The following is a 16518-nucleotide window of genomic DNA, read 5'->3' as shown; positions in this document are numbered from 1 at the left end:
TGAGGTATATTCAATATGCTTGCTAATGAAATTAAATTCTATGCTTGGGATCATTAGTAAGGGTATTGAGAGCAAAACGGCTAATATTATAATGCCGTTGTACAAATCTATGGTAAGGCCACACCTGGAGTATTGCGTCCAGTTCTGGTCGCCACATCTCAAAAAAGACATAGTGGGAATGGAAAAGATGCAAAAGAGAGCGACTAAGATGATTACTAGGCTGGGGCACCTTCCTTATGAGGAAAGGCTATGGCGTTTGGGCCTCTTCAGCCTAGCAAAGAGGCGCCTGAGGGGGAACATGCTTGAGACGTACAAAATTATGCAGGGGATGGACAGAGTGGATAGGGAGATGCTCTTTACACTCTCACATAATACCAGAACCAGGGGACTTCTGCTAAAACTGAGTGTTGGACGGGTTAGGACAGACAAAAGAAAATATTTCTTTACTCAGCGTGTGGTCAGTCTGTGGAACTCCTTGCCACAGGATGTGGTGCTGGCGTCTAGCCTAGACGCCTTTAAAAGGGGATTGGACAAGTTTCTGGAGGAAAAATCCATTATGGGGTACAAGCCATGATGTGTATGCGCAACCTCCTGATTTTAGAAATGGGCTATGTCAGAATGCCAGATACAAGGGAGAGCACCAGGATGAGTTCTCTTGTTATCTGCTGTGCTCCCTGGGGCATTTGGTGGGCCGCTGTGAGATACAGGAAGCTGGACTAGATGGGCCTATGGCCTGATCCAGTGGGGCTGTTCTTATGTTCTTATTAACAGTGCTCAGCAGAATGGCTGTTACACAGCAGCAAGATGTAGACTTCTAGCACTCTACATTTCCTACCTAGGCAATGGAGGAGAGAGATAATTTTCTGCTCTGTTATGTCAGTTATGCAGATATGCCTGACAACTGAGGAACAGTGCTGAATTCAAAATTCAGCTCAGTTTCTAGCAGCTCAGTTTCTAAACTGTAAAAAAACAAATACAGCAAGTTTCTAGCTTTACCAAGGTCAGTAGAACAGATCCACATGACCTATGATCCCACAGGTTCCTGGTTTTGTGTAACAACCATGAGGGTGGTTTGTACACGCTGTTTCCTAACATTCCACGCCTCAGGGAGCCCTGCGAAGGCTGTGAGGGGCTCTCCACACCTCTTGCAGCAGCCCTAAGTAAGTACAAGCACCCCCTCCTGCCCCCACCCTTAGTGACACAATCCTGTCACACGATCCTGGGCATTGTGTTGCTGCCCTTACCTCTCCTCTACAAAGACTTATTTAGGGAGTAAATCTCCCTAAAAGTTTGAGAACCATTGGTTAACACAGATCACAGTTTTCTTGCTACAGCAAGCGCATGTAGCCCAGTCTAGGAAGGATCAAACTCACCATTAGGTAGATAAGAGATTCCCTTGTAGGTAGTACATCTACATTATGTTGTGTAATCACACATGCTATAGCTTCATAGGGGTGGGGTGGAATAGAGTAAAAATAGTTTAGCCATGACTAAATATCACACTCCTCACAGAAACTGTAGATCCATGATAAAGTGGGAGTTGTACTCTCTATGGAGCAGTTAAGGAAACAAATAGGGTGGTAGAGCTCCATTACTGTTGGATGCGTAGTCTCTCTCCTTGTTCCACTTTGCATGAGAGAGAGGGAGAGACAAAACAGGTTCTGGACACACTGACAATACTATATTAAGAGGCTATTTCTCACAAAATACAATTTCCGTTTGTGCCCATGTCTACTGGTATTATAAGAACATAAGAAAAGCCCCGCTGGATCAGGCCAAAGGCTTATCTAGTTCAGCTTCCTGTATCTCACAGTGGCCCACCAAGTGTTTCAGGGAGCAGACAAGACAATAAGAATGTCCTGCATGCTAGTGCCCTCCCCTGCATCTGGCATTCTAAAGCAGGGGTCTCTTTTGGCCAAAAGACCGCATCGGATATCTGGCGCAATGTTGAGGGCCAGAAAAAAAATAAATGCGTTAGAGATAGAACTTAGATGAATGAATGGGCTCAAATGTCCAGGATTTCTCCAAGCACCAACACAGCCCAAGAAATAAAGCGCACACACTTAAATGGACCCCCATTTTCCCACCCCACAAGCACAACTCTGGTTGTATTTGGTCAACTGGGCCAGAGGCTCTCAGGGGATCAGTGGCTGGCCGTGGGCCACATTTGGCCCTCAGGCCAGGGTTTGGAGACCCCTGTTCTAAAGCATTATGTTGAAAAGCTATGTACTGTATCATGTCATATGTACCTGTAAGGGCATACCTTAGGTATGTTGTTGAAAATCCTCAATACCGCATGTTATGCAATAAAATCATTGGGAGTACCTTGAGAACAAATGGTTTGAGGATCTCACAGAGACAGAAAATCAAACCACACTCCCCTCTCCTTGAAACAGGGAAATAGAATGATAAATGAAGATTTGCTGCCTACTAATGGTACTCAGAACTCTGATTCAGCATCCCTCACCTTGAGAATTCAACCCTGCAGAGAATTCTGCCCTCATGTTAACCTTCCAGTAGTGTTGGCCAATGGTTCCCAAATGTTTTAGAGGCCTTGGAGGTTGCCTCCTGATTTATAAATGCTAAGGGGTGTGGCTATAATTGTGATTGGGCAGCAGTTCCCCCCCCCCCAAGTTTAATCCTTGATGCACACAGCCTTTTGCCCTGTCAGTTTCATGACCCCAACAAAAATTGGGTCATGATTCACTGGTGGGTCCTGGACCCACAGTTTGGGAACCGCTAGTGTAGGCTATGTAATACATGTATAAAATTATATGTGCAAAATGGTGCTAAGTGTATACCAAGGTGGAAATATCCATCTTGTGTTTAATGTGAATTGGGGGGGGGGTGCTTTTCACATAACTACTGTGGAAGATGGTAGCCATGGAAAAGCCTAGGTATGCTAGTCCCCAGCCTCTTCCCAGCTGGATGTGAGTAAATGTTCAAAATCCAAAGCTTACAAAGGTGGTGTGGCAGAAGTGCGTGCAGACATCACTCCCCGGGAGCTGAGCCACATAGCACTTTTCCAGTAACAACCACATGACTTGTGAATAGGGCACTAGTGTTGGAGTGTATCAGGGAAGTTAAGAGGAATGTGAAAAGCTACCAAAACACTGTGAATCCTGCGCTTGGCGCTAAACACCCATGGGACTCCAAGCATTCCCTTGACAGCAGAGTAGCACAAGTGATGCTAATACAGCATAAATAAGCTAAGAACCTAGGAATTTAAGCATACAGTATACAGTGTATTCTATTGCAAAAAAAAAAAAAAAAAAGAGGGGGGTGTTGATGCTCTGCCCATGCCTTGCTATCTAGTTATTACAATCGTTTTTTAAATCTTGCTTTTCATTGATGGGACCAAAGCACTGCCCTTTTCTTTATATCACAAACTGTGACTTGACTGTTTGTATTTTCAATACAGGCAAGATTTTGTTAAAATTAGGGTTGGGTGTGGCATTTTGTAATTTTTGTTAAATAAAAATCCAAATGAAATTAATCCAGCCCATTTTAAAAAATTGAAACAGGCATACAGTGTTCCTTGGCTTTTTCTCTCAGCTTGCCTAATTTTGTCTAGATCGTGTGTTTAACTTTGTGGACATTTGGTAGGTTCTGCTCGGAAGTAGAGCACATGAAACAGGAGACCAGCACAAAAGCAACGAGATACAGAGGGAATATGAAGGAGTGGGAGGGGGGTGGCTAACAGCAAACAGGACATGGTGTTTTCACTGGAGGCAGTTCAGATGTTGAGGCTGATATGCTGCTAAGTGATGCCCTCACAGTTGTGGGGGGAAAAAGTTACTCAACAACTGGCTGAGGTTGAACAAAGTTCACTACCAAGTGCAAACATATGTTTATGGTAGAAAATGACCCTAAAAATCCCAACATACTTCAAGCTGGATCTAGGGAGAATTCCAGCTGTAGCCTGATCAAGGTTCCTAGGCAAAATGGGTAAAACAGTTCAGGGTGATACAACTAAGCTTTGAATTCAGAAAGCACACAAGACTGAAATTATTCAGGTGTGCATACTGCAGAGTTCAGTCCACTCAACGTGAATCCAGATAAGGCTCCGGTAATGTGAGTGGTCCCTGTAGCCGTTTGGACATCCCAAGGATGGGGACTATAATGTGGTAATGACTAAGAGCCCTTTTCTTCAGTTACCTTTATATTGTAGTATCTCTGGCTCCTGATTTATTAGTCCTGCTTAGTTTAAGACTCTACTCCACAACACACCATTTTTGAGGAGCTTTTGTAGGGGAGAGGGGTGTTCCACAGGACACCTCCGGACAAGAGGGCTACTAGGTTGGCAGAGACACCAGGACCTGCACCGGCTGTTTGCTTTCTGGCCACACATCAAGCTGTTTCATTTGCAAACCCTCTACAACTCATCATTCCTTTCAGACATAAGGGCCAAGAATACACTTAATAGAATTTAATATTAGAACATAGGAAAACTGTCTCCTTCAATAGTAGTTAAATTATGGTGTTCATTCTTTTGAGGAAAGACCAACACCTGGCAATTTTTACTTCTGGTCATCACTGCTTTATGAAAAAGTTACAAATGCACCAAAGTCACAGAATGGCGCCTACTAAAAACATTTAGTTTTACCAAACTCACCACAAATTTTCCCTTTAATTTTTCAATAAGATTACACAGTTAATTTGTAAAAATTTAATGTAGAAAATTACATTGCTTCCTAGACCTTGATCGAACTTGTTTTCACACTTTTTGTCCTTATCCCTAAACTGAAGAGGACAACACCTATGGCGTGGGGGGGGGGTGTAACACAACATTGATCAGCATGTCTTTAAAAGGAGAGGTCTATACATACAACCCTCTTACTAATTTCAGCTCATGAGGATTTAGGAACCATACACGATGTTCCCCCTGCGTATGCTTCTTGCCTCCTCTTCTCTCCCGGTCTACATTTAGTTGTCCTTTAAAAATGGTTTGCACAATCAGGTCCAATTTATTATTTGCAGAGAAGAAAGGATTTCGGACATTACAGCCACTTCCTGCAACAAGAAACATGCAAATACGGAAATAGGGAAGGCCAAGAAAATGGACAAGGGAGAAAAAGAAGAACCTCTTTCAAATTAGGCACATTTTTCTTCTTAGGAAACTCAGTGACTTTCCTTCCCTACAGAAAGGCTCACTAAAAGTTTACATGGAGAAAAATCTTTGACAAATAGTTAGTGCTAAAGGTTATTAGAATTCCAGAGATATGTGAGAGATTTTTAATAGTTGTCTCTGAAGTACCAGTCTGAAACCCACAAAAAGAAGTTAGGAAAGAGTGGGATTTTTATCCAAGTAGTGAATTTAGGATACAAATGTTAGACTAAAACCAAAATTTATATTTTTAAAAAATCTCTTACCAAGCCCCCACTTACAATGGCAGTTTAATGTAGTGAGTTTGCAACATCTACCATAGATACTCACCTATAAGGCAAGAAATTTATATCAATAAATGAACTGCAGGTTGACACCTGGTCTTATCTGTGGGTCACTCAGGGATCAGGGCTGTTGTGGCAGCCAGGAGAAGCCCAGAGGAGTCTGTGGAGGGTCAGTGAAGCAACTGAGAACATTTCAAGTGATTGCAGTGTATAGTTGCCAGAGCTCCGGTGTGGAGTCTTCTGAGCATACTCATTAACTCCAAACTCAGGAGTGCCTCTTAGTGAACAGAATAAAAAGTTGTCTGGCAGCAATGGAAGCAGTGTGTTGTGCTAAGCTGTTCATGTTGCTTTGTTTGGTGCTGCATTTGTTTTGGAAGGACAAACCTGGATTTTTTTTTTAAAGCAATGCAATGTTCAATTGTTGCTTGGGGGGGAATGGCACATAGTACTACAGAAGCTCCCCCCTTCAGTCAGTCTCTAGGATAAGCTGCAGCTCCTCCTCACAAGCACCATTCCCCAAATTTTACTCCCAGCTTATCCAAGGGTCTTGGAACATTCCATGATTTTTGGCTGAAAACCTGCTCTCACCTTATTTGTGAGATTGCCTTATAGGTGCATATCTACAGTAGTTCACCCAGAATACAATCTGAATGTGTGCATTCTGCCACTGATAAACTTTTGTTTGGGTTCTTTCACATCAGTGAAGATTAGTACTTTGATTTTAGTGCATGCCCATGCATTTAGTCTGAATTAATGATTTATATATGAACTACCAGAGTTCTAAGAAACCTGGTCAGCCATTGTTGTTCAAATCGGTTCTTGCTTTATAATCTTCTGTGCAATACCTTGCAAGCATTAAAAAAAAAAATCTGGAAGCACCAATTTAATGTCTTCTGCATGAAGTGTTTTGGCTTTAACAAATCTTCTAATTTACAAATCTTCCTGATGTTATGGAGTACGAACTGGGAAGACTAAAGAAGCTATAGAAAGAACAAGAGAGAATCAATATTTAGCTTGCAAGTTAACTGCATCACATGTACAGCATGAAAGCACATTATCCGAAATAGGAGGGTGCACATACTCTTACAGTGATATGTGGTAACATTTCCATTTCCTGTTTCGGCTACAGGTTTAAATGCTAATTTCCAAACATTATGAGGATGGGGAAAGGGCATGACCAGCATCATTTTATATGACAGACAAAAGAATGCAACAGACGCCCCCCTCCCCCGCAGAAGTCAAGTGGCCCTATTCTTCTTCACACTTTAAACATGAAGACTCCTTAGAGCCTAACTCATGAACAAGCAAGTCTGTAAACAAAGCCATCAGGTGATGCTTGTTTTCAAATATTTATATAAAAGAGATGGAAACATTATGTATTGCCTTATACATACCCACTTGAAACCAGTTCTATAGTTTTCTCTGTACTGCCTGCTTTCCTTACCACATAAAAAATACCTACCTGTCAAAGATGTACAAGTCATGCCACTGTCCAAAAATACCTCCAGAAGGCTTAAGCAAATAAGTAGCCTACAGAGGGGAACTTCCATGTTCAGAGTGAAACAGTAGCCAGTGGCACATCCAAACAGATGTCTACATGAATTTGTCCAGCAAGAGTCAAGTAAGTTGTGCCCGGCCACTGAAGTGGGGAAAGAAACCTCAAGTCTTGCCAGTTTTTAATTCTAGAAGGAAAAGTGCTATACAATTTCATATTCTGTTTATCATACAGGCGCCAGTAGAACAGTTTTTTAGATTATCTAGCCATGTGCGAGCTCAAATATACACTTTTAAGCAAGACTGAACACTGCTACCATGAACTGTCCACTCATATAAATGTACATGGGGCTTTCTGCAGGAATTCATCTCCATTTGATTTCCATTGACACACTAGTAGATCATCAGCTTATGCTCCCTGCCCCCTCATTCTCCATTTTGTTGTTGATATTGTCTAAGGTGCATTTGTAGGCAGGGTGTACTTTATACATTGGGGGTAGCAGGCCATTTCCATTATGGGACTGACGAGGAACTCAAATAAGCTCATGTGCAGATTGCTTAACCTCAGTGATTTATTACAACAAAAACCAACTAAGCTTTTAAAGACATGCACCACAGTTCTGCTTTTGCTTTTCTACTGCTACAGATGAATGTGGTTACTCTTTTGGAATGGAGGTACTACGAGTTCAACACAACAGAAGAATATTAGTGGCCCTATTCCAAATGAAGTTTTGTATTCATGGCCATCCTGTCCCTGAGGGCAACCGAGTTTGTTGGTTCAGATGGCAGATTGGGATGGGATGCCTGTGTTCCCCATTCACCCCTGCCCATCTGATTTAAAAAACAAGATGAGAATGGAGTAAAAAAGTTGAGATTTAGAATTCAGGTTGATTCCATATGAGAATCGCCTCAGAATTCTCAGCTTGCTCTTCCCCAACCACTGGAAGCCTGTCATAACAACACTACAGGCAGGATAGTCTTATGTTCCCTGCTTGGCACTTTTACTGTCAATGCTGTCCACATTCACAGATCTGAAGCAAGGATCAAGACTGCTCTTGACAGCTCTGGCAAGGAGTTGCAACTTCCTCAAGACTTTTAAGCCGAAAAGCTTCTTCTTACACATATAGCACATTAGGCCCACCATCTCACTTTTGTGAATGCATGCATCAACCAACAGGAAGGTGTTGTGCACAGGACAACTCTCACCTCCCTTAACTGGACAAGAAATGAAAGAGCATCTTCTTTCAAAAGCAAGCTTGGATTTTTAATACTGTGCTCAGTCTTCATGATGCTGTGTAAAAGGCAGGATGGGTTTCGATATACATGATGAATGAATTGGCTCCACCTTTGAAGAAACATGGTTTTGTATTTATGGGATAAACCATATTACAGAGTCAACTATTTTTAAGCCCAGTCCAGTGAAGCTACAGGGGTAGCATCAACTGTTGTCTTATCTCTGGAGGAATGCTCTTTGTACTGGACAAATGGAAACCCTACCTGGTGCTTTTATATAAAATAGATTGGGAGTAAGAACCTGATTTCATCTCAGGCACACCAGTCTCTGTAGTTGATAAATGACAACTGTACACACACACACACACCAGGGAGCTGGTCACAATACTGGTCTCTTAACAAAAAAAGACATTTTAGGTTGAAGAAATGTGAAAAATAAAGCAACACAGAATTCAAAATAAAATGTAACGTTTAATAAAAGAAAAGTACAAAGGAAATTGGAAAAAATTCTTGAAAGATTTTAAAAACTTGTAACACAAAAATGACAGTGACATGTTAACATATTATGAAAACAGTTCCATGGGTGTTCCTGTTGTCTCCTGGACAGTGGCAATCGGAACGGTCTTCCGAGTGGAATCCTTTATCCTGATCTCATTAAATACGCAAAGACTACACAAGGGTTAGTCATCTATTACCAACAAGTTTTGAAAACAGAAACAATGCAGCAGCCAAGGATCAATGGAAAGCTGCATCTTTCCATTAGTCAAAACTCTTGTGTTGAGAACAGGAAACATTAAGTTGTCAGTGCTTTCTTGTTTTTCTTGCCTAACGCATAGGAGGTGAATTTTCAAGCTTAGTTTCAGATTTAATTTAAAGATTAGTGTCGCATTATAACCATCAGTAATTTGTTAAATAAAGCAACAAATGTATAGAACTAATATATGCAAACAGCTGAATTTGGTCTCGTACAAATATGTGAAGTCAAGTACTACCAAATAGGACCCCAACCAAGAAAAAAGATGAAAGGTTGCTGTTGGGGAAACTCTATAAGATTAACAAAGAATGAGGAAAACTGAGGTCAATATTTCATTAAAATGACAAAAATGATCAGTATGACAGACAGCATACACACATATATAATTATAATAATTAATATATTGTTACATACATTCTGAATGTCTTCATCAGAAATATAAGACTATATTGCCATTATGGCCATGCTTTTGACGTGTTTTATCTTTTCATTATTACAACCACATTTTCATAAACTTCCAAAAAGGGTGGAAACACTATGCAACAGAAAGTATATTTGCATAGAGGATCTTGTTGGTTCCAGCAACTGATAGAAATCATCATCTTAAGACGTAACAGTTTACACATCAGATAAAAGTGTTACCGCCCTGCAGTTTCTTTTGTGTAGCCATCCAACTTCTATGGAATCTTATCTGACAAAGGAAACACAATTTGCTGTGCAACTTTAGCCATTCGTGCATCAAGATTGTCATCTTCTTGTATATAGCAATACGTCATACCTGACCATGTACACAGGAACTCCCTCTTAAAATTTTAAAAGCTACCCTTTAGGAAATATTCTTAGCTTAATAGAGGCACAGCCTTTTTTTAAAAAAAGTACAATAAATTTCCCCCAAAAGTGTAAATATCTATTATATCACCATTTATTAGGCGACTTGCCATTAAAAGTACCTGTATAATTTTTTTTTAATGAGGTTTTTGTTTCCTTACAATTATCAAGTAATACTGTATCATGATTTTCAATGTATTCAGACATTGGCCTTTTACATGGAAAAAAACAAAAAATAATATTTCAAATACTTTCTCAGGAGGGTGTGCAACAATCACCATTTTCTGGCCTACAATACAGCTAACTGCTACTTCTAGACAGGCAAGAAAATGCCTTTTGTGGTTTCAAAAATATAGGCTATGCTACAGCATTCAAAGGGATCTCACGTGGACAGCTACCATACCTCCCGAACAAAGTTGCTAACATTACACAGAAGTAGATGAAATGGGTTTGTATAACCCTCTGGGGCTCACAGAAGGTGAGATATGTACCCCACTTTGTGCACTGCAGCAGAAAAGAATCAGTGAGGGATGCTCATGCTTTTCTTTCATTCTTCCATCTCCACTTCTGTGTAATGGATCAACCAACTAAAACAGTTGCGAGTATAACTTTATTATAACTTGTGGGAAAGTTCTTCAAAAAGCCAATAAGTGCAAGTTCATACATAATCTGATCAAACAGCTCTGCAGCTTCCTTCATGTAATAAGGTAATGTTCATGTAATTCAGGCAGTTAGCTATTTTTTTTTAATCAATTGGAGATTTTCTTTTGCCATCAAAACTTTGAACTTGCCCAATTCCATTCTGCACTCTAGTTCTTGAATGCACCCAACACATATTTGATCTCCACCCTAGTGAGTAACACTATTAAGATCCAGGACTACCCACTGTCGAACAGCAGGGGACTACTCAAAGCATTTTGGAGCCCTTTCACAAGCTGTTTCAAATGCATCATTTCACATTGCTTATGACAAAAAGTCACAACACCTTTGGAGAAGGAAGTTGTAAGATTTGGTCCATATCATTTTATTTGACCAAAATTCTAAAGGAACTTTTACTTTGGTCAAATGGAGATCCCAATCATGCAAATCTTTGTATATGTGCTTAATTAGGGTGTAATTCAGTTCAGAGACATGATTTTTAGAAGTATGCACAAGTCCTTCCAGGCTTACGTTTCTTCTGCCCAAATTAAAATATATGAAAAACTTGCTACCAAAACTATATTCATCAATTGTCTCACCTCCACCATACACCAAAACAGTAGTTAGTATCAGCTTCTGAAATACTTCAAGTCTGTGCACTTTTTTCAGTCATTTAGGACAAATAAAAACAACAGGTTTCAAAAATGGCAATAGTATGAAAGGAAGAAGTACCATCCTTGAAGAAATGAAAATGATTTTTAAAAACTAATTTTTTAACCTACTTTTGATTATGGAGGCATGCTTTAAAAAATTAAAATATTTTTAAGGTGGAGGATGAGATAGGAGCACTCACTAGTTTAATGGATGGAATTATGTCTCTTCCAGTGTTCTGAGACCACACACACTTTTAAAATTCCTCTTTTATAAAGGGTGCATTTCAGCAGGACAATAAAACTAAACTTTGTCTTCTTACCTTTATTGCCACTACATATTACAAACAATATTATTAAAGAGGGTTACTGAAAACACTCTAGAGAGTTATGAAGCTAGTGTGTTTTCATTAAATACGGACTTCAAAAATCTAAGCTCAAATTTGAACACATTCAAATTACAATTTTTGTTCAAAAAATTAGAGCTTTTGATGGTCTTATCACCAAAATGAAGCGAGGTTCCAAAAGAGAAACTTACACACAGAACTCCTTAGTCTAGATTGCTATTTTTAACTCCTTAGGTATATTTGGGGCCAGTTGATAAATAGATATTCACTCACTGGGTTTAAAATGAATCAAAGTCTTGATGTTTCAGAGCTAGAGATCTGTGCATATTGCACAGGGTATCGGCAGACAGAACAATAACATTTATATAATTGACATCCTACACGACAACAATTCTTTCACTGAAAATGCAGACAGTCATTTTGTGTCTTTCATGTTGGTTCACTTGCATAATGGTATGGCAGAAGGGTTCACGGGGTAGGAATGCAAGCAACTAAAACACATGAATGTACAGAGTCCATTCCTGGCATGTAAGCCTGTGTGTGTGATTAACTGAAACAAAAACATAAAAAGCATGAATTAAAACTATAGAAATTAAACAGAATGAAAACATAAGCCACAACAAATATATACATATAGCAGCAAAAAAAGATGAGATGCACCTTTGGGACATACTATGTGATCTAAACAACATTCCTTTCAAAAGTCCACAAGCTAGATCATTTCATTTGTAAGTGCATTAGAGCAGAGTTCTAGCAACTTAGCGTAATGGTACAATACAGACTGTAACCATCAGGCACCCTCCCATTTTCAAAATCTGTAGCAATGGGACTGCTCAAGACTTGGATAGGCTGTAGCCGACAATGCCATTCTAGACAGACCATTGTGACTCAGAACATGGTAGCTCATCACATCTTCATTCACTCGTATAGGCTGGACACAAACAGCTGCTGGTTGCCATTTATAGATTATCCAACTGAAATTCTGTACTTAAGCACGATGTGCTTAACAAGATCTACTACAATCAGACATAACTAGTAAAGAAATTTTCGTAAGGGCTCTATTAACAGGATATTCCTGTATTAAGCCTAATATACTTAGTTACTACTATTTGGAGTTCCTGCAAGAACAAAACGGTTAACAAAGCCAAATAAGGAACAAGGCAGCCCCCATAGCAACCTTGAGATAAGATTCTCTTATTTCTTTAGGTCTTATACTGAATATGTATACAATACAGTACTAGGTAACAGTAGCTGCAGACATGTTGGTATGAACTCATCCTTTTGAGTTCACTGTCAGAGATGAACAGTTTTTATAAGAGCTGCCATCTATGGGACTTGGTTGCTGCTACCAAGAATATGCACACCAAAAATTTGGACTGCAATGAATCCCATATGATCATTCTAATAAAGAAACATACGTACCCATTCTATGCTAACTTTTCCGCAGTGCAAGTGTTGGCATAACGTAACATAAATGTAAGCATACCAAGAATCAGATTATCAGATACAGCCAACTAAAAGCCAATTCATGAAGTTAATGGACTGAATACAAATGATAAATCCCCAGTCCTGGCACCTGTCACTGATCCAAGGACACAGCAGTCATCCAATAACCTGATGGAGTTTGCTTTCAGCATAAACTCCCATTGCTGGAAGCTACCAGTACAGAAAATGCCACACAATGGTTGTAACGGAGCAAACTCATCTTGTGATCAGGTCCTTCTTGTGACCTTCCACAAGAAACCAGAAAAATTTCAATAACAAATTCCAGATGTGCTGTGCAACTAGAATCCCACCCACTCAATAAAAGAAATTACCTTCCTATAATGGAAAGTTTGCGGATGTTCGTCTTAAAAGTAGTGACAGTGAAAATTACTACTTGTAAACATAATAAAATCCCCTTAATTTTATTTTCTGTAATATCCAGAAGATGTCACTACCTGGTAAGGTTATTTTACATTTCTAGTAAATACAGCTTGCAGCAGCACAGAAACTCAAACCTGAATCTATCAGAACACAAATTTTAGCCATGTTGTATTTCAAAGTTGGCATCTATTACATCTGCTTTTCACCTTGACATAGAGCCCAATCCATAGTTTTTAAATGACTAGAGTAAATCACGTCTTCAGCTAAGTTGTCAAATAACAGCATGCTTATCTTGTAATTAAGGTCTATGGACAACTTAACATTATGGAATCATGAACCTATATAGCTCCTTGTCTGTCAGCTATGACTTAATAGTGCATACAGAATTCATTTAGTTCATCCCACATTTTAAAAGACTAAATGAATGGAAAGCACACAACACTGTGAAGAATAGTGTGCAACACTATTAAAGCAACATCAATAAGGAAGAGCACTAACAAGTTGTGGCAAAGACTACACAATGGGGTAAGTGGTGCTTTATAGTCAAAGAACTGCCTAGAGCAGCGATTTTCAACCTTTTAGATCAGGGGTGCTCACACTTTTTTGGCTTGAGAGCTACTTTGAAACCCAGCAAGGCCCGGAGATCTATCAGAGTTTTTTTACAATGTTCGCGCCATCATAACATATAACATTTATGTGTACAATGTATGTTGGTGTACCTTGCATAACCACATGAGCCAATATTGCACAACACAACATAATTAACTATAAACATTTTTTGTAATTATTTGAGTTTACTTTGATGACTTGCACTGAAGTGAATCAGCCAAGGATGCATAGTCTGGACAGTAGCTGCTGACAGCCAGCCTCAAGCACACTTCCAAATGTTCATCAGTCATGGTGGAACAGTACTTGGACTTAATGATCTTCATGTAGGAAAAGGCTGACTCACATAAATAAGTGGAGCCCTTCCTGCCTCAGGTGCTCTTAAATCCCTGAGGGCCCTATTGCCTTCAAGTGGCTGCAGCTGTGCAGCACACTCTGCTGGATGCCCAGGCCTTACCCTTAAAGGGGCCACTGCTGACACCACATCTACCTCCTCACCAGATCTTCCTAGATTCCAATACAAGGGGGGGGAGCAGATCTCTATTCAGACCAGTGCAAAAACAGGGGAAAGGTGTGGGGGAGGGAAGATCTCTATATAGACATCACAGCAAGACCAGTGTAAAACCCCTTGCACACAGAACCAACAGATGGAAGTTGGGGGGGGGCAGATCTCCATACATACCAGTGCAAAAGCAGGGGAAAGGTGTGTGTGTGTGGGGGGGGAAGATCTCTGTATAGACATCACAGCAAGACCAGTGCAAAACCCCTTGCACACAGAACCGACAGATGGAAGTTGGGGGGGGCAGATCTCCATACATACCAGTGCAAAAGCAGGGGAAAGGTGTGGGGGAGGAAAGATCTCTGTATAGACATCACAGCAAGACCAGTGCAAAACCCCTTGCACACAGAACCGACAGATGGAAGTTGGGGGGGGGGGGCAGATCTCCATACATACCAGTGCAAAAGCAGGGGAAAGGTGTGGGTGCTTACTCCCTGGGCTCACTCCCTAGGCTTACTCCCTAGGCTCCCTGGGCTCGCTCCCTGGGCTCACAAGCCTGCCAGGGGCTCACTCCTAGGGATGCGTGGATGGGAGAGAAGCCTGCGATCGACTCATTTCGCCTCGCTATCAACTGGTAGCTCGCGATCGAAATATTGAGCACCCCTGTTTTAGATCTCATGGCACACTGATAAGGCACTAAAATTGTCAAGGCACAGCATCAGTCTTGAGAACTGTCAAGGCACACCATGCTTCTGGTTAGAGGGTCACATCCCTCAATGGCCTATTAATAAATATCTATTTAATTAATAAATAAATTCAAACTCCCAAGACACATCTGTGGACCATTCACAGCACACCAGTGTGCCATGGCTCACTGGTTGAAAATCACTGGTCTAGAGTCTAGACCAGGTCAACCTTTCAGCTTTAGCACTTCTGGGCCTTTAACAATTGTTTAGAAGAAGGAATTTCAGCAGCTACAGCTTCTCATCTCACAGATGACACTAAGGTGCTGCAGGGTGAAGGGGAAGATTGGCAGAAATTTTGGACATCCTCTTTGTGCTATCAAAAGCACACTGTGAGAGACACTTATGGATTCAAGCCCTTTGAACTAAACTTTCTCAAGTTTATTGGGAAGTTCCACCATTGAACTTAATGGTGGCCTGTTCCTGCTTAGTTTTAGAGATGTTAGAACTTCTGCAGAATATTTATATTACCTCTCTCTCAAGCCAGTACAATACAGGACAATGGGATTCTGTATTAACCACCACCACCACCACCACCCCCCATAGTAAAAGACACCAGTGAGTCTTATAGCCCAATCCTATTAGGCACTGACACAGGCAGAACAAGTACTCTGCTAGTGATTCCGGTGGGGAGTGACAGCAGGTAGACCACAGCAGCCTTGCATGTGGCATTGGTTCTAGGCAGATCCTTCAACTCAGGTATGTCAGTGGAGGGAGGTGGGATGGGGCGGGGGAGCTGTGATGGGGCAGGGAGGAAGTCAAACTGGAGCTGGGAAGGGGGCAGGTTTGGCTTTAGCTGCTGAATCCAAACTCCCTTCCTAGACCTGATCCCATGGCCTGGGTGCGTGAGGAATTGCAGCAGCAATTTTGCTGTCTCAAGTTCAAGTAGACCTCTCTGTGCCACAGAGGCAGATTCCTTACAAACGCTTCTTTATCCAGAGGAGACCTCCAGGACTCCTACCCCCCCCCCCCCCCGAGGCAGCACGAGCCATTTTGGCACTGCTGCATCAGCGAGGCAGAGAAGCATAGGATTGGGCTGTCAGTATTGCTTCCACTAGGCAGTATTTCTGCACCATTCCCAAAAGATCTTCTGAGTCCCAGCTTGACTTTTTGGGAATGTGAGGTGGTGATGGGCGGGAAACCCCTGTCCTGTGAGCAGACCAACACTCAAGGTCTTTTTGCAGAAAGCAGCAAACCTTGAACTCATTTAACTGTAAACATGAAAAATTGTTGCTAAGCCTTGCCCTTGCAGTATTGCACAATCATTGCCCTTGCAGTATTGCACCTCCATTAGCACAATCATGAACAGACTACCAACAAGAAGATCTGGAGCTCTTTCAACAGCAATTTTCAATTCAGGAGGTTTATAATATGCATAGCATGGTGTGGTTTTTATTATAAACACTCCACCCTTCCATCTTCATTTACAATGGGCTCAACTAGAAACAGTGGCTATAAGAAGCAGTCA

The 16518-nt window shown here is 40.9% G+C and overlaps 1 protein-coding gene across 2 annotated transcripts in view; it reads right to left on the bottom strand.

Annotated features, from left to right (window-relative positions):
• Positions 1 to 8569: 8569 nt before the first annotated feature.
• Positions 8570 to 16518, bottom strand: part of SEPTIN8 (septin 8) — a 68328-nt gene continuing 60379 nt past the window's right edge. For both annotated transcript variants that reach the window (XM_066617201.1, XM_066617202.1), the window contains exon 10: positions 8570 to 11886. In XM_066617201.1, coding sequence (XP_066473298.1) covers positions 11883 to 11886 — 4 coding nt within the window. In that variant the 3' untranslated portion in view covers positions 8570 to 11882. The remainder of the gene's footprint in view (positions 11887 to 16518) is intronic.

This window comes from Tiliqua scincoides, chromosome 2 (assembly GCF_035046505.1).
Source record: "Tiliqua scincoides isolate rTilSci1 chromosome 2, rTilSci1.hap2, whole genome shotgun sequence".
NCBI classification, from domain to species: Eukaryota; Metazoa; Chordata; class Lepidosauria; order Squamata; family Scincidae; genus Tiliqua; species Tiliqua scincoides.
The sequence above is the reverse complement of the archived record's forward strand: the minus strand, read 5'-3'. Positions and strand labels throughout refer to the sequence as shown.